The sequence below is a fragment of the Heliangelus exortis genome, chromosome 28 (genome assembly GCF_036169615.1).
Source record: "Heliangelus exortis chromosome 28, bHelExo1.hap1, whole genome shotgun sequence".
NCBI classification, from domain to species: Eukaryota; Metazoa; Chordata; class Aves; order Apodiformes; family Trochilidae; genus Heliangelus; species Heliangelus exortis.
In genome coordinates, this window is record NC_092449.1 from 362,926 (window position 1) to 381,001 (window position 18,076).

Genomic DNA, 18,076 nt, shown 5'->3' on the forward strand with positions numbered 1-18,076 from the left:
GCATTTCTCCTTTAGTTTCTGTTAGTGCAGAAATCCAGGCCTTGGTACCACCAAGCACAGGTGTTGTGTCAGGGTGTCTGACTACATGGTGTGGATGCTTCTCTTCTATAGACGTGAATTTGCTGAGAGAACCTGCTTGTCTTTTAGTCTGCTGTTTGTGCAGGTGTACACAGACTTTTAGTCCTTCTGGACAAAAAGCTAAAGCTGAAAGTTAGTCTGCCATGAGTGTAAGCTGTATGTAGTTTCTCTGTCTCCCTACCCTGCTGAAATGTTGGCATTTTCAAACCCAGCTGTCCTAAAGTGCTGAAAAGATTGGGTTCAACTTTTCTCATGTGTTCAGGGTCTCAGACTGCTATGGGATCTGTTTGTTACTCTTGACACCCTGAGGCCTGCTGTGGGTACCTGGTGACAAGTTTTTCCCTTCCCTCATACCTACCTTCATACCTTGGCCAGGCAATGAGGTATCTCTGAGCAAAATGCTCATGACTTTCTATTCTAGGAAATCTTGGATATGAACTTTCAGACTGGGCCAAAGACTGTCAGCTACCAAAATGTGGCCATCTCTGTGCAGACACTGAGACAGTGGGCTTCCTCCCATGTTTATGTAAGTTTGAACTCTGATGGAGCGTGCTGATGTTCAAGTCCTTGCCCAGCAGCTATCAGGGATGTAGGTATTGCTTCAGTGTTGCTGAAAAACGTGGAGCAGAAAGGACATTTTGGGGTGACTTGCTAAGGTTGTGTGTAGAAAATCTGAGATCTGTTTTGAAAAACAGTGTTGTTAGGGCTCACTCTCACTGCACATGTGGCATGTTGCTTACATGCGTACAGAAAGAATTCACTTCTGTTTACTGGAATTCCTCAGGGATCCCTGTGCATCTTTGCATTTCCCTCCTCTTTATCTTTTTGTGATGTCTTCTCTGGAAGACTTTTAAAGAAATTACAGGATTGAAGAAATGAATGGCTGTGTGCTTGTAGGCTTTGAAAGCAAAAAGGGAAGGAAGATTTTACTTGGCTGCTTCCAGATGCAATCTAGCTCACATGACAGGGTGACTGTTCATTCACTTAGTGCAGTGGAGTCCAGTCTAGAAACAAAATTCTTGTTTTGTGGACAGTATTTAAGCTTTTCTCATTGGCTGAAATTTTTTCCTTTTGCATGAAAAACAGCCATGACATTGCATGTACAGTTTTCCTGTTAACTGTGTAATTGGAATGCATCTTTACCCATGGGTTTTTTTTCTCACTTAATCACATTTGGTGCTATGCAATTGCTTTCAATGTGCATTCAAGAGTGCTTAGTAACAGTGGTTAACTTAATGAAAAGTGCAAATGGTTTGCAGATGAAATGGCCAAGTGCAGAAAATGTTAATGCTCTTGTAGTTTTTTCCAGCTTCACATAATTTCCTTTATCATGAGGTTGGCCATATAAATACCTCAGAAGTTAATAACTAAAGGGGTGAGGGTGTGAGAGTACACATAATGTAAAGGTTGTTTGGTTTCTTTAAGTGGGTTCAGAAGCAGCAGCTGCTGTAGCAGTTCCTGGGCTCTGCTTGCTCCTAAATATTCTGGAAACTTTGGGATCATCAACAGACTCCTGAAAACCTTAGAGGATCTGGAGTGCTTGCTGCTGACAGGAAAGGATACCACTAGGAGACCTTGATTTCTGGTAAGGTGCTCTGAACTCTGTCAGGTTTACCTGATCAAAGGGAGGTTGTAGCTTTTATTCCAGTTGACCCCTGGTTCAGGACTCAAACACTTTTTTTAGCTATTGCTTTGGACAGGCCTAAAGCTCTTTTATGCCATAAAAATGAGGCATGTAGCAAAATCTTCAGTTGTACTCTAGTATTTCTCAACATGTAGAAGGATAATTCCCACTAAAACCACCATTTTACAATTCTTTCATTCTCTTCCAGCAGAGAAACAGTGTGTTTCTGCAGAATGAGAGTTCAGTTCAGCTTAACTGATGGTGGTGTTGACTGATCGTGTGGTGGGGTTTTGCACTGTAATGTTTCCAGCTAAAAAAGTGTCATTATTTGAAATTTGGAATGTATTCTGGAGCAGAATGGGGGAGTGAACTTTTCACTCAGTGTCTTGAATAGTCAGGTGTCTGTTCCATTCACAGATTAAGGAAATCTCTCCTAATCTTTAAAGAAATAAGATCTTACAGTAAGTGGGTAAGGCATTTTCTTCCCAAAGTCTTCCACGAGAAATCAGCCTGTGTGGTATTCATGTACAATTTTGGGCCTGGTATTTTCTGTGTTCACTTTACATACTCTTTTCACTTTAAGCATCTAGGATGCTGGCAGTTCATCCAGGAAAAGAGCCCTGGAGCAACTTGCATGAAATCTCAATAGAAAAATATTCTAGAAAAGAGAGAGAGGAACAACTGTGAATAGAACAGAAATAAGTACATGGAATATTAAATTAAATTAATTGCTGAAAAAAAGTAAACCTTTTGTTTTGGGGATTTGAAGCTGTCTCTGCATATGATTGAATTTGCTAAATATTGTGGAGATAGTGAGATGCCTGGAAGCTGTCTCTTTGAGCTGGGGTAAAGAGCAGACTTCTGTCAAGTTAGCTTTGTAGATTCTGACTTCTTTGAAAAGTGACTGTCTGAATTGTTTGTCGTCATCTTTGTTTCAGGACAAATGCCATTTATTTTACAAATGGAGGAGTGGCTGCTTTATTTGCCATTCCTATTGTTTTCCTGAGTTGTTTGAAGGTCAGGCTTTCCAAACCTGTTAAATGCAATTTTGCCCTTCAGTTTCCATAAATGCAACTGTTTATCATTTGGCCATGGAACAGGGTGTCTTGATTTATAAAGCCAAATGAAGCAGTGGGAACACATTCTGTATTTGTAAAACTGGACATTATTTTGTTCTGACTCCCTTCTGTTGTAGTCAAAAGACTTTCCAGTGAGACATCGTGGGTTTAAGTCTTAAACAGAAGCAGGAATTGGCTCAGGTAGCAATCCGTGTCTTAGCCATGGAAATTGGAATAAAGATGAATTATGTGGCTGTGGGAGAAAGGTGTGGAGCTGTTGCATTGACACTGACCACAGAGGTGTTTAAAGCACAAAACCTGTGGAAGTGCTTTAAATATAAACCTAAGCTTTTGGTTTTGTACTCTAAAAGGATATGTTTGAAGTACAAGTGGAGCATGGTGTGATGATTCCTGGGGCAGTATTGATCCAGCTCATCCATCCTCACAGCACTGCAGTGTTTCCCGTCCAGGTAGGATGAGCTTTGCCCTCAGCCTGACCCAAGCATGATTTTGTGGGATTTCTGTAGTACTCTCTTGGTGCTTGTGTGACTAAATCCCCTGAGGATTTTGGTGGCCCTTTGCTGACCTCACTCCAGTTTATCAATGTCTTACCTGTATTTGGGGTACATGAAAAATTGGATGCAGTATTCTCAGTGTGGTCAAGTGAGTGTTCAGTTGAAGGGGGATGACTTTTTCCTTCTGGCAGTACTGGTCTTAGTCCAAGGCAGGATATTGCTAACCTTGTCACACTGTGCTGCTGGCACGAGCTCTTGCTCTATACCATGATTCCCAGAGCTTTTCCACAGACCTGCTCTCCAGCCACTAAGTGCCTAGTCTGTGGTGTTGCCAGGGTTTCTTCCTTCCCATGATAAGGTCTTTGGATTATCCTTGCTGCATTTGATAAAGTGCCTGTTGATCCATTCCTCCATCACATTTAGGTTCCTCTTGGTGGCAGCTCTGCCCTCCAGTGCTTTGACAGATTCCTCCCTGCCTGGTGTCTCCAATCTTGATGAGCTCCCATTCCACACCCCCCCCCATCCCCCCCCCAGGTCATGGGTAGGAAGTAAAACAGCAGGTCCCACGTTAGATTCCTGCAGAAATCCACATGTTGCAGTCACTTGTGTAGTACAGGGTTTATAAAAATTGTTTTGGTGTCTTTTTGAAGCTGAATGTGGCATTTGTCTTCTTGCAGTTGATTGAGGCCACTTCCAATTTCCATTCAAAGATGACAGAGGGCAGTTTTGGCCAGGACATGAGCCTGGTGTCTCAGCACCCTTAGGATGAGCTGATCTTGGGTGGATCCCATGGATTTGTATGGGTCAAGTTCTCTGAACCAATCAGTCTGAGCCTTGATCTTTACCCACGTGTCCTCCTTGAACCCTTCCCTAAGTGCGGAGGTCTGCTGGACTTCCTTGGTGAAGAGTGAGGCCAAGAAGGTGTCTGTCTCATAGCACTCTCACCAGTCACACACCTTCCTCAGCACCTCTCCCATGTTTTCCCTTTTCAAGCCCTGTGCTGCTGAGACAGCAGTGGAAACTTTTCTTGCTACCCTTGTTATATTTTTTTTTTTGTTTGCATTCCTTTGAAGTCTCAGCTGCAGGTGACCTCTGATTTTTCCTGGGACTGGAAATTCCTCCTTTTTTAGGCTGTCACTTCTTCCTGTGTGCTGCCTGCTGGAACTCTGCCATCAGCTCCCAGGCTGCTCTGCCGACACATCTGCTTGTTCCCTGGATGCTGGGAAACAGAAGATGCTGTCTGCATAGTGTTGACTCATCTCAAGATGTTAGAATACAGCCTCTTCATCACCTGCTCTGCTCATCCTACCTTGCTGCTCTTCTGCATTGGCATAACCCTTTTTTGTTTTGAAGCTTGAAGCAAGGGTGTTTTAATTTTTTTTTTAAAGGTTGATGTGATTATGTATCCCCAGCTGTACAGCAGTGTGACTGTACTAAAGAAAGCCCACACAAGGCACATCTGAGCACTTTTAATCTGTTCTCATCCTCTGAAACTACAGAGGCACTGCTTTGAATTCTGCTTTTTCAGCACATTGATACCAGGTACTGGGACATGGAATTTCTTCATGCATTCAAACATGCAAGCTGTCTGGTTGTCACTCACAACATGCTCCATAAAGCCAAAGAAAAAAAACCAACAAACTCAACACTCTTTCTAAGACAACAAGTCACTCCCCTGGGTGATGTTTGTTGAGATCCATTACATCCTTCTGTGTTATCTACTTGGGCTTTTTTAATCTTAAAATGCTACTCCCTGGTTCAGAAAACAAATTCTAAACTAAAATGCCCTCATACTGAGGGGCTCTGGCACAGTAGGAGCCAGGTTTAAATTTAGGTCTTCTTGAAGGGCAGAAAATGGGGAGAATCTGTGGCTGCTTTCAGGGGAGGCAGATAGTCTGTGGTGAGGTGGAAATTAAGTCTGAGCTCTGGTCTCATATTCCACACCTCTGTGGAAGCAGAGTTGTCCATCAGTGGTGGGAGGGGAATAAGAAATAAGCTGGTGACTGAAGCAGTGCGTCTCATGGAGCTGGGAAAGGAAGCAAGGACATGGACAGAAAACCAAGTGATGCACAGAAAGAAAATGAGTGCCCCTCTTTCATGAAAGGGCTTTTTATCACAGAAACGAAACAGTATTCTTTCTACTGAAGGAGTATAGTAGTTTGTTTAAAGCTAGGTTTTATGGTCACTTTGTTAATTATTCATCCAGATAAGGGCTGATTTGTTTCTTTATTTTACATCTTCATCCCTTGTCTACCTTTGCATCTATGTATATGCAAACTTTGTGGATTTTAAAGTTGTTGGCTTTTTTTTTTTTAATTACTATCCACCAAAATACTGTGAAAATAGTTGAAGTACTGCCTTCTTTTGCATAATAGGTTCTTATCATAATAAAGCAGATAATGTCTCCTTTCTGGAAGCAGCTGTTATGGTTGACATAAATCATAATGCTGTGTAAATGCTGGTCCCTTATATATTTTCTGGCATGCCCTAGAAGGAAAGTGGTTTTTACTGCTTAGGAGGAACGAATATGGAATAAAATCGTGAAGCAGGGAGAGTTCCTGAACAATGATCTATCAAGGAAACAATGGGACCCTGTTTAGAGCTGAAAACTAGTAATAGCAGGAGATGACTGAGACTCTTAAGTGTTTAGAACAAGGTAAGTTAATATATGTTGTCAATTTTGTGGGGGTTAGGGGTCTTTTTTTAGCATTTTTGGACTGTGAAGTCATGTCACACTGATGTAATTTAAAGGGAATAAGTATAATCTAAAAGAGAAGATCTATAGTCTAGTTTTCTGTAGAGAGAGATAGGTAAATCACAAGAACAACTTATCAAGTGTGAAGACCTGCATTTAGGAAAGAAGAGCATTGGAAGAGGCTTATGGAATGTGCTTTTAGTCAGAGTGGCTGTGATGAAAATCTGACTGCTTTTAATGGGAAGCTGCTTGTGTTTTTGGGAAAGGGAGTATTTACAATTTGTAGTTAAAGGGACTGTGGTCCCTTTTGCTTCTGTGTGTCTGAGTTCTGTTACATACAGATTAAACCAAAAACAAAGCTTCATTTTCCTTGTCACTGAGCTCAAACAGTGCACAAATGTATAACCTGTCTGGTGGTTTGCAGGAGAGCTGCTGGGTGAGTACTGGTTACCTGCTGACTGTCTTTGCTGGGAGCTTGTTGCTTGAAAACAGGGAAAGATGCTGACTTGCACTAGTCATGGGCTGAGCCTCTGATCTCCGTGATTCAGAGCACTAAAGATAGCTTTATAAATCCATACAGTGTGGAATCTTCCTGCTCTTCTGCCAGAAGAGTCACTCCCTCCCCAGTGCTGCAGACACCTGGGGAGCAATGGCCCTGCCTGCCAGGGCCCCATGGTTCAGACTTGAGGGATTAACCTTGCTGGGGTCTGGTTCCCTGCTCCCTAAGGACCTATTTCCATAAACTAGATTAGGACTTGGTTCTTTTCAGCAGTTTAATGACATATTCACTTTTACATGGCTTTTGGGACAGACTGGAAGTATTTACAAGGCAGCGGGTACAGGTGCTGCTATGCTGGACCTGTGAGAGCCATGGGCTCTTCCTGCCCTCATAAGAGGTGAAAAAGTAATTGCCTGCTGTCTGCATGATGTTTGTTCCCTCTTAAACTTATCTTTGTTTTCTTCATCAAATTCTGGAGAAGTCAGGATTCAGGTGCCAAACATTTTTCTAATAGTTACATTATTTGTTCTTTTAGTCAGGTGAAAAGAATCTCAGTAGGTAAAGAACTAGATTTGATCTAAATGATTGCCTGTCTCTGACTAATAAAACAGATAATTAACATCATAAAGAAATAAAAAAACCCCAAAGCTGAAGGTACATGTAAGGTATGTCTGCACAATCCTGAACAATATTATCTGTAAAGGTACAGAAGCTGGTGTTTGAGGTCTTGCTTTCTTGTATGTATTTGTTTCCTATGGAGATTCAGGTCCTACTTGGCTAGTAGAGAGGAATTTGCCAATCTAATTGTGCAGAAGCATCTGACATAATGAGATTTTGATCTGTGCTACTGGAGATGTTTTAACACTGGGTGAGTAAGAGAGTGAGGTATTGTTCCTGTTGAACACAAAGGGGATCTGAGCTTTAGCAGACAGTAAAATTGACTGGAACTGTTTCTACAAGGAGTGTATTAGGAAACAGGCAGTAACATTATTCAGGTTTAGATGAGTTACTGGTGTATTACATCCAAGCAAAGCAGCAAAAGGCAGAGGACGTGTCAGGGTGTTGAGCTTGTTGCATTTGTCCTGCAGCCAGTCTGCATCTCTGGTGTTAGGAGGAACCCAGAGGGCTGGCTGGTGGTTCTTTGCCTTCCTTGTTCCTTTGAGACTTGTATGTCTCATTTCCTTCAGCAGATGGAGTTAATCTGCGGTGTCCTGCAACACTGCACTTCAGTTTCTCTGAGGTTTTGTGCAGAACGAAGACATCCAAAGACATCCTTTGCCTTAAATGTTTTAAAGATTTGTGGTATTATTATTATCAAATTCTTTTTGTAAGAGTTAAGACTAAACTTATATCAAGTAATAGTATATCAGTTGTCTGCATTACAGAGAATTTTTGCTCTTCAGTTTCATCCCTTGTTTGGGAGACTTACTTCTCATTAGCATTTTTTCCCCCTCTTGCCTCCAGGAGCCAAGGTACACAAAGTATACAAGATATTTTCAGAATCAGTGTTTTAGTCTGGAATTTCTTACTGGTGGTGGATCATCTGCAGCTGTCTGACACACAGCTGTCCTTGAAAACAGGGGTGTCCCAAGTAGGAAATGAAAGAGCTTTCAGTTACTTCATATGATGTATGCCAGCCTTGAGAAACTTCTTTGGCCTTTTGAAATATTTTCTGCTTGGATTATGTTTATCTGGAGTTCACTTTTTCTCATTTGTGTTTCCTTTTACTTTTGATGGTTATAAGCTCTTTGTTAAGATTAATTTTTAAAAAATGTTCTTCCATGTAGGACACAGCTTAGGCTATGGCTTTGTGAACTACGTTACTGCAAAAGATGCTGAAAGAGCAATAAACACACTGAATGGCCTCAGACTTCAGTCAAAAACTATCAAGGTAGGATGCCTAGATTTTGTCTCCTATGAAAATGACACTAATCTGCTTCCTTGTTGTGACAAGGCTTGTGTGTAGTAGAAATTAAGGTAACAAACTGCACTTCAGCTGGTGAAATCTTTTTATGAAGCTTTAAAAAAAATATACTGGGAGCACAAGTTCTCAGTGTGATCCATGGTTACTGACAGGCCCAGTATCTGAGTCAGAATTTCAGACATGGATTCTTCAATGAAGCAAATACATCTATTGGAAGCATTTGGTCCTAGACCATGTCTGTCTCTTTATATTAATGCCACTATATCCTTTATCTGTTGGAAGAGCCCAAAATGAATGGAATGATATGGGGACAAGACTTCTCTTTTTGTGACAATTTCCCTCTATAAGAAATACAATGCATTGTTTAGTGAGAAGCAAATTAAAGCAACTCATGACAAAATAAATTCTTTCTTATTAAACCTTCTTTTTAAAGGTTTCCTATGCTCGTCCAAGTTCAGAAGTAATCAAAGATGCTAACTTATATATTAGTGGACTGCCAAGGTCAATGACACAAAAAGATGTAGAAGATATGTTTTCACGTTTTGGACGCATCATTAACTCGCGTGTGCTTGTGGATCAAACTACAGGTGAGTTCTGCTGCATTAGCTTCATAAACAGTAGTGTATAGAATGTTTAATGATTTTTGGTGACTGGTCCTCCTAAATTAAATTAGACTGTCATAAACTAACCATGACACCTGGTGTCAACCACCAAAATCATGTTAATGGGCTATCTTTTTTCACTGTTACTTTTAAAACACAGGATGACTTCTGGTGCTTCCTTTGCTGGCTTACAGGCTAAACCTCATGTCAGTTTTATCAGGCTGAGCTGCTGATCTGCCTGATCTCCTCTCCTCATGTTATGCTCAGTATTACTGCAGTGCAGTGTGCTTCTGGGCACTGTTTGTAGTCTGGAGTAATATATTACCTTTACAAAAACACAACTGTTAGCCATAGTTATATTTAAAAAACAAAACAATAATGTGTTTTCTCTTTTATACTAGTTTGGAACTTACTCACACAATTTCCTCATATTTTAAAACATTTGAGCTATCTTACAGTCATTATTGCTGACCAAAAAATAAGCTTACTACACTTAGTACCACCCTCTTGAATCTCCTGAATGTGTTTTAACTAGTTGCCTAGTTAAGCACTCAGGAGAGAACAAAGTTTGGGATTGTGTTTATATTGTTAATTCTGACTCAGTGTCACAGTGTGTTTTCAGTTTTAGGTTCTACCTGATTATTTCAGACTGTATAACAGAAGAGCATGGCTTATCCAGTAACCTTAGGTGTGTTGTGTTTTTTCCTGTAGCCCGTATGTCACGTATGAATTTGGAGAGAACTTCTACAAATACACTTTTTCATTGATCACAAATGTGCTACATTAGAATAGAGAGAACCTAATTCTAGCAGTTCCACATTTAACATTTACATATGGTACTATGTGCATTTATTCACAGACATGAATTAAGCAGCAGCTTTCCTGCTCTGTGAGGAATCTGCTGTACTTCAGAGTAGGCCATCAGCAGTTTTTGGTGGGATTAATCTGACTGTATGCTAAAGTCTACAGTGTTAAGTATTGCCTTCAGAGCTAGCTCCTTGTGTAGGCAGCTGCTTTTCAGTTAATCAAAACAGTTTGGTCAGACTGCACTGTAAATATGTGACTGCATGAAAGAAATCCAAGGTGAGTAGGTAAGTTCTGGATGCTGACATCGTAGACACTCCAGTGTTGAGTGAGGAAAATCCTGTCCTTCCTTTCCTAGAGAGGAGGATTTCTTTTGTCCAACTTTGGTATCTCTATGGTTCTGTCTCTAGGACTGGTTCTCTAGGTGACAGCTATGGGTGGAAGCAAAAAAAAAAACAAAAAAAAAAAAACAAAAAAAACAAAACAAAAACTGAGACACAGATGAATACAAGTGTCCAAAATAGGCACTCTCTGCCAGTGGAATCCAGATGGCCAACCTCTGGCTGTGGCATTGCTATCAAATGAGATGACAGAAGTCGTACAGTTAAATCCCTTAAGAAATAGTGTAGTTTTTATTGTGTATACTGAGGCAAGATGCTCTCCAGTTCACTGTCAACTCAGAACATACCACTTGCTTTCAAATAACCTTAATTAGGTATTGTTTGAAGAATATGTTCTGCTTACATGATAAAATTTATTGCATGCATAGCTTGTATTTCTTTAAAAGTATTTGATATGAAAGTATCTGATATGGCCCTTTCTGAAACAGAGCTGGTGAAGTCCTAGAAATACCCCAGTCATAATACCTGCTTTGGAATGAAATATAAAGAAACTGTACCCTTTAAAACTTCACTGTGATTAAACAGAATTTCCAGTCCATGGTCAAGTCACAGATGAGAAGTGGATTGGCAGGAGGGAGTATCTTCTAAGGCATTAATTTTACCTCAGTTAGAAGGATAACAGCATCCAGGGGCTGGAACTAGAAAAAACAGCTGAAAATGTTTAACAGTGAGGTAATTCTTAAATAGTTTTTAATGGGTTAAAAATCATGCATGTGGCAGTTAGAAATAATAGTCATGATACAGATGAAATTGGTCTCTTCATTACAGAAGGTTGAACTACTAGAGTCAGACCTTCATGCCCTCATCCACAAACCAGTGTGTCTTTAGCATGGAAAACATTTGGAAAAAATCAGTGTCAATTTTCTGTCTGTAGATGCTTTTTAGTGATAAAGTAATCAAAGTAAGCATTTTGTTTTGTTTTTAATTGAATTGAATTAGTTCTTTATTTATAAAATAGAATTAATTTTAAATGTTTTTAGAATTAAATTTAAATGTTTTTCATTCATGGAAATGTCAGTTGGTGATGCATTTAGTGGAATTCTACCACACTGTTTTTTTTTTTTTAATTGTTTTATTAGTCACTGTAGTTGTTATAGCTGAAATGCTAGTCTTAACTTGCCTTTTCTTTATTAATTTTGTCTTCTGTCCTCTAGCTGTTGAAGAAGCATTCATAAATGTAGACAACTTGAAAGCCGTGACCATAGAAATATTTAACCTTTTTATTTATTTGCTTTCAAAGTTATTTTGAGTTTTATTCTGAACTTCAATTTTTTTTTTTTTTTTTATTTTTTTTTTCCTATTGGTTTGGTTAAAAGGTTTGTCCAGAGGGGTCGCATTTATCCGGTTTGACAAAAGGTCAGAAGCAGAAGAGGCAATTACAAATTTCAATGGTCACAAACCCCCAGGTTCCTCCGAACCCATTACAGTGAAGTTTGCAGCCAATCCTAACCAGAACAAAAATGTGGCACTGTTGTCGCAGCTGTGTCATTCACCAGCTCGACGGTTTGGAGGGCCAGTGCATCACCAGGCGCAAAGATTCAGGTAGGTTAGGAAGAAAAATGCATTTAAGGCTGTACCCGTGTCCATCTGGGAAAAGTGTACTCCTGCAGTTCTGCAGTAATATCTTCATTGCAAAATGTGCACTCTGTGTCCTGCAGCATTATGTAAATAAAGTGTTGAATTAAAAGATGAGTAAAGTAAAAACTTAATTATAATATTTATATTGAAGTTAATGACAAAGTTGCATACACTATGGTGTCCATCTCTGTGTAGAGAGATGATAAAAATTAGCAGATCCCAAACGAGTAGTGGTAGATGCCTGTCTCAACAGATCCCCATTCAGAAGTCCATACACTGGAATGGAGATATAATTTGACAACTTAATTACCTGAACGCAGATGCAATTTGGCAACTTAATTAAAGCTCTGAGCCATTGGTTCCAGCAGGGAGGTGTCATAGCAAAATAGGAAAACCTTATTTCTGACGAGGAGAGTTTGTGGCATTTCCTCCTACATCTTAAGCTGTGCAGCGTTCTCTCATTCTTTGAGTCTTAAGTTCAGTAAGGAGTATTTGTTGAGTAATTGCAGCATACTGTCTGCTTCCTGAGCCATGGAAGCTACTGTGTGTTTTACATTAGCTGTTTACAGGAGGGTGTTGATAGTTGGACTGCACTCTAGAAGATGCATTATATTTACTGTAATAATTACTGCAGATATGTAATTGGCTTTATTAAGAGATGTTTTTGTGTGAGCTTCTGAAAGTGTTGTTTCCCTGCTGAGAATTTGCTTTTTTTTCTTTTTCTCCTTTGAGATACTAGTGTTTTGCTGTGCTACTGTTGGCAGTGTCGCTGGGACCTTTTCATAATGCTTTAGTTCAGTGTTTTAGAGAACAGTGAGGTGTAATGTGTCTACAGTGAGAATTAGTACTATATACTCATCTGTAGTTTTACACTAGAGAGGATTCATCAGTTTGCCCAAAGAGACTGCAGAGTACTCAACCTTGGAGATGCTCAAAACCTGGCTGGACTGGGCCTGAGCAACCTGCTCTGGGTGTTCCTGCTTTGGTCAGGAAAGTTTACTAGAGAATTTCTAGAGGTCTGTGCCCGCCTCAGTCATTCTCTGTTTCTCTTCAGCTGTAGCCCAGGCGAATTAAATTTTTTAAATTGAGGCAGCTCCTCAAAGGAGATTTCATTTTCCTGCAGCACTCCACACCAAACCTCGGAAGCCAACCCAAGGAATGAAATTCCATGTTGTAGGCAGTTAAGTGAACTGTCAAAGAACTTCATAGAATCATCCTGGAGTGGTATGGGTTGGAAAGGACCTTAGAAACCATCTAGCTCCAAACCCACTGCAGGACACCTCCCACCAGCCCAGGGTGCTCCAAGCCCCATCCAACCTTCAGCACTGCCAGGGATGGGGCAGCCACAGCTTCTGGGGGAAACCTGGGCCTGGGTCTCACCAGCCTCACACTAAAGAATGTCATAACTTAAATCTACCTTTAAGATCATCATTAACCCAACACTGCCAAGGCCACCACTATCCCATCTCCCTCAGCACATCTACATGGTACATGGCTTTTAAATCCCTCCAGGATGGCAACTCCACCATTGCCCTGGACACTGTTTTGGGGAAGGAATTTTTCCTAATATCCCCTGGCACATTATATTTCAGAGGGTAGCAGTTAGCATGGTGAGACTGAGATGGTACAAATTGTAGCATTAGTGGAATTATTTTCTCTGAAACATCTTGGGTCTCTGAAGCCTTTAGTGTGGTTTCCCCATATCAGTCTTAAACATCCTTAATAAGCAATACCTTCCTACAAGTCCTTTGAAATTTGTATGGTCAACAAAGTCATTTTCCTATAGGACAAAGGTGTGTAATGTATCAGCTGCTCTGTGCCTGGCTGCATCCAGGCTGTAGGCCCAAGCTGACCAAGAGTTTTGTGACCCTCTTGTGGAGACCTTAAGCCCAGGATAAGGATAAGCATAGGGACTGATCAGGGGATGCAGCAGGAGCCCGCCCTGCTTATCCTGGGAGTGCTCTCACTCCTGGCTTATGTGCTGTGTGGTGCTTGCAGATGGATGCAAATCTAAATGTAAATTTAACTTTCCACATAGGTGTAATCCTACACCACATTTACTGACACTTACGCAAATTACTTTTTTTAATGGTTGTTTTTAACAAGCCAGGTTTCTTTTAATTGTAAACTTGTAAAGTGTAGCCTTACTCCAGAATTGGGTTAAGTCTGGGTAAGAGGGATACTGTGTGTAAGGTGATAGTTTTTTTTTTTTTTCAAAATTGCTTTTAAAGTCTTCTAGGGATGTTTTTACCCTGTTGTTTTGTTAGTTTTTGGGGTTTTTTTTGTTGTTTGGTTTGGGTTTTTTTTATAAACATTTTTGTGAGTTGTAACAGGCAGAGAGGAGAATTTCTTTGGAAATCAGTGTATCCATACAGTATAGGTACTTTCTATTTGTATCATTTTGCCTGTAATGTGCAAGTGGGTTGTTGTCTTTACTGTGTTCAACCCCCAGCTGTTCTTCTGCAAGTGTTTCCAGTCCTTTATGTGTTTTTCTCTGGGCTTCTGGGCAGAGCCCAAGGTTTTATAGCAAGCAGCTTCAGAGCTACACTGACTGCTGGAACCAACAGCATGCAATTCTGAGCTCAGTGATCTTTCTGCTCCCCAAGACTGGTGATCTGTTGAGATGAAAACTTCTCAGATATTGAGATACATTCTACCAGATCATTACTCAAATGGAAAGAAGCCACAGAGCTGAAGGTCCCTGTCAGAAAAAAGTAAGCCTATAAAGCATGCAAACACAGGAACATTTTTCTATAAAAGCAAAATAAATAGTAGGTATGTCACAATAGTCATCAGGTCACATGGCTTAGTGCCTCTCATTCACATTCTCATGTCCTTAACAGCTTTTTCAGTTTTACTGTAGTACAAGGACTCCCAGACTTGGATTGGCTTGGGGCTGGCCAGCAGTGGGTCCCTACAGTGGGAGCCCAGGTGTGTCACCCGGTGCTCAGGTGTGACACCCTCTGCCCTGAAGCCACCAGTGCAGGGAGGCAGCTGGGCTCTGGCACAGGCAGCAGGGTGTGATGGAGGGGAAGGGGGCTGTGCCACCAGGACACCCCCTGCTCTGGTAGCTCAGGTGACTGAGGAGATGAGCTCTGAGCACCAGAGACCTTGGGGGGAGATGGTGACTGAGTGGTTCTCTTGTGTGAGTGCATCAGCCCCAGGGCCACCCTGCCAGGAGCCACCTTCCCTGCCTGCTGTCTGCTGCCGCAGCTCTGCTCCCCTTCTGCCCACACACAGTGCCTTGAGCTCTCCCTTCAAAATAAAGACAGCTCCTAGCTTTCTGCAGGGCAAGAAAGAGTCAGTGGGGAGGTGTTTGGCACTTAATGCAGCGTTCACTGCCCAGACATCCATTCCCTGTTTTCTCCAGGTCAGCAGAGAATCAGGAACTGCCACCGCCATGTTCTTGGCAGAGAGCAGCACGTGTACCGCTTTTAAGTGGTTTGCATATCACCAGTGGTACACCACAGTTTGGGAACCCCTGGTATAGTATCATTATATTTCTACAATCACGTGACCTCACATTTTTAAATCGTACATAAGCACAAGGGATCAAATTGGGTTTTTTTTAGCTTTCACATTCCCTGACCTTTGAGTGCTTAGCTGTGCAACTGTAGTATTGCATTAAAATATTCTGAAGCTTTGAATTTCTAGGATGGAAACAAAAAATACAATAAAGGGGAATTAGAGATTTGAGTTTAAGGAGAAAAGAAAATAATACAAAGCAAGACATGAAAAGGGAGAGCAGTTTTGCTTTTTGTTATGCATAAATACTGCTGGGATACTATGTAGGAGGCAGGGAGTAGATAATTTTTAAAATGCAGTTCAGTAAATTCAGATAAGTTTTCTAGTATGAAGTTGGTATAAAATTTATAAGAAGAAAAGCATACGTGTATAGTGAAGCTGTAAAACTGTATTTCACTGTGGCTTGCTGTTTTGATGTTTGAAAGCTACTGCAGTTAGAATATCTGCATAATTTACATTAAGGAATAAAAACCTGAGATACAAATTCTCTAGCCAGAGATGTGGGACATCCCAACTACTGAACTACTGAGCACTTACTGAAGAATTGCTGATATTTTCTTAACTGCTTAATAGCCATGAGTATGCATGATTGGCTTCTCTAGTAGCCTGTTGATATCGGGGATTTTTGCCTATATCTTTGGCCTTATCGTGGAAAAGAGAGGAGTTTTTTTTCTGTTCCACAAAAAAAAAGAAAACATAACGCAATCACTACACCTAAAATTAAAACACACACATTTCTCCCCTCCTCTCCCCTCCCAGCAAACCCCAAAGAAACGCTGTAGCTTAAGATTGCCCAACGTGCTCTTTTAGAGGCAAGAAAAGAAGGGTATGGGATGCAAACTTCCTTAAGCAAAATAAAAAGGAGGTGCCCAAGAATGCACTTACCAGTGTAACTGATTTCAGAGATCAATCCAGGCCCCCAGTGAAGGTGATCACCTAACTTGCCTTGCAACTGTTCTGTTGCCTGCCTGTTTCTAAGGATAGTTCCCTAGTAATAAAGCAGTTGGAATATTTAACTTTTTTTCCTGGCAGCTGTCAATTTGATTGTCAATTTGAGTGGGGAAACATTTTTTTTTTCTGGCTGTTTGGATGTCCATGTAGAAAATATTCATTCTCAGTTGCTTCCCATTCAAGTTATTTTGCTTGACTGAATTGAACTTTTACATGAAATGTTGTGCTTTTTATTTGCTAGGTTCTCTCCTATGGGTGTAGATCACATGAGTGGGCTTTCTGGTGTAAATGTTCCAGGAAACGCATCTTCTGGCTGGTGTATCTTCATCTACAACCTTGGTCAAGATGCTGATGAGGGAATCCTCTGGCAGATGTTTGGCCCCTTTGGTGCGGTTACCAATGTGAAAGTTATTCGAGATTTCAACACCAACAAGTGCAAAGGTTTTGGTTTTGTGACCATGACAAACTATGAAGAAGCTGCAATGGCCATAGCAAGTCTTAATGGCTACCGCCTGGGGGACAAAATCTTGCAGGTTTCCTTCAAAACCAACAAGTCCCACAAATAACTTGCTCGTGCTTTTTTTGTATGAAATAGATAATTGAGTGACAGAAGTTGAAACATTTTTGTTAGTGTAAAACTCATTTTGCGCCAATTTTCACAAGTGTTTGTCTTAGTCTAAATGAGAAGTGAAAAAGGTTTTATATTCTGGGATGCAACTGACATGTTCAAATGTTTGAAATCCCACAATGTTAGACCAATTTTAAGTTCCTTTAAGTTATTTCATTTAAAACATGTTAAAAATTCCCTGAAATCTTAAGTAGTTTGCATTAACTAGACCCTCTGGATGGTGGTAAAATTGAAGCATGCTTTCACTTATGAGACTAACATTTGTTCCATTGAATGTTGTCTGCAAAAACTGGAATTTTCTGAAAAATATCAGGCTGAATTAATTAATTTTCTTGTTTTTTGTTGATGTTTTTCCTACCCATTCCCCTGAACTTCTCTACCCCAGACTTGGTAGTGTGGAAGAAAAGTTGAGAAATACTAATGTTTTAGTTGTCAGTAAATTGTTTGATCAATTAATATTCATTACTACATATATAGTTGAGGATTAGGCTTTTTCAAGTCAAGGTCTTGTAAGTAGTAGCATGCCAGCATAACTTTTAACACCATTGATGAGGTAAGTTGCACACTTGAGCAGTGGCCAAGCTGTCAAATTCAAAGGTTTTAGAAACATTATTTTTAAAGCCCACTTTCTAATAGGAATGGACCAAAGAGTTTCAAAGAAACTCCGGGAAGATTTCTAAGTCAAAATGAAACTCCAAAAAGAGAGTGTGAATATATGTTGCTACTTTATCAAACTGAATCTCTTCTGTTCAAATATTTAATGCATGGTGCACTACTTACTGGTACAATATAATGCAGCAAGATACTTACTCATTTTCAAAGATCATTATAGTTTGGATTCCTTTGGTAGTTCTGTTTTGTAAAGAAAAAACAGTTATAAACATTTGAGCATTGTATTTCTCGCATCCCTTCTAATGAGTGCTAGATTTTTCTATTTTAATAGGATTTTGTTTTGACAACTAGCTTTACTTATTGAACACTCAGCAGAAAAGTACTTACTACTTGCAAGTTAGATATTAACAAAAAAACCCCTTTGATTTGTAGATTTAAAGATTAATTCCCCAAGTTTTCTGCAGACTGCCTTGAAACTTTGAGTTGTTCTGTTTCTGTTAATTTTCTTTTGCTTTTTTGTGTTTTTTGTTTGTTTTTACTTTTGCATTTAAGAACATTAAATTTGATTTTGTTTTGCTCAAA

At 40.2% G+C, this 18,076-nt stretch overlaps 1 protein-coding gene across 6 annotated transcripts in view; it reads left to right on the plus strand.

The window, feature by feature from the left end:
• The window catches only part of ELAVL1 (ELAV like RNA binding protein 1), a 31,690-nt gene extending 13,614 nt beyond the window's left edge, over positions 1-18,076 (plus strand). For 3 of the 6 annotated variants that reach the window (XM_071728149.1, XM_071728150.1, XM_071728151.1), the window contains 5 exons: positions 8,257-8,360; positions 8,827-8,980; positions 11,517-11,742; positions 15,149-15,262; positions 16,496-18,076. In XM_071728149.1, coding sequence (XP_071584250.1) covers positions 8,257-8,360; positions 8,827-8,980; positions 11,517-11,742; positions 15,149-15,262; positions 16,496-16,820 — 923 coding nt within the window. In that variant the 3' untranslated portion in view covers positions 16,821-18,076. The remainder of the gene's footprint in view (positions 1-8,256; positions 8,361-8,826; positions 8,981-11,516; positions 11,743-15,148; positions 15,263-16,495) is intronic. The other 3 variants (XM_071728152.1, XM_071728154.1, XM_071728155.1) reach the window with 1 other exon arrangement.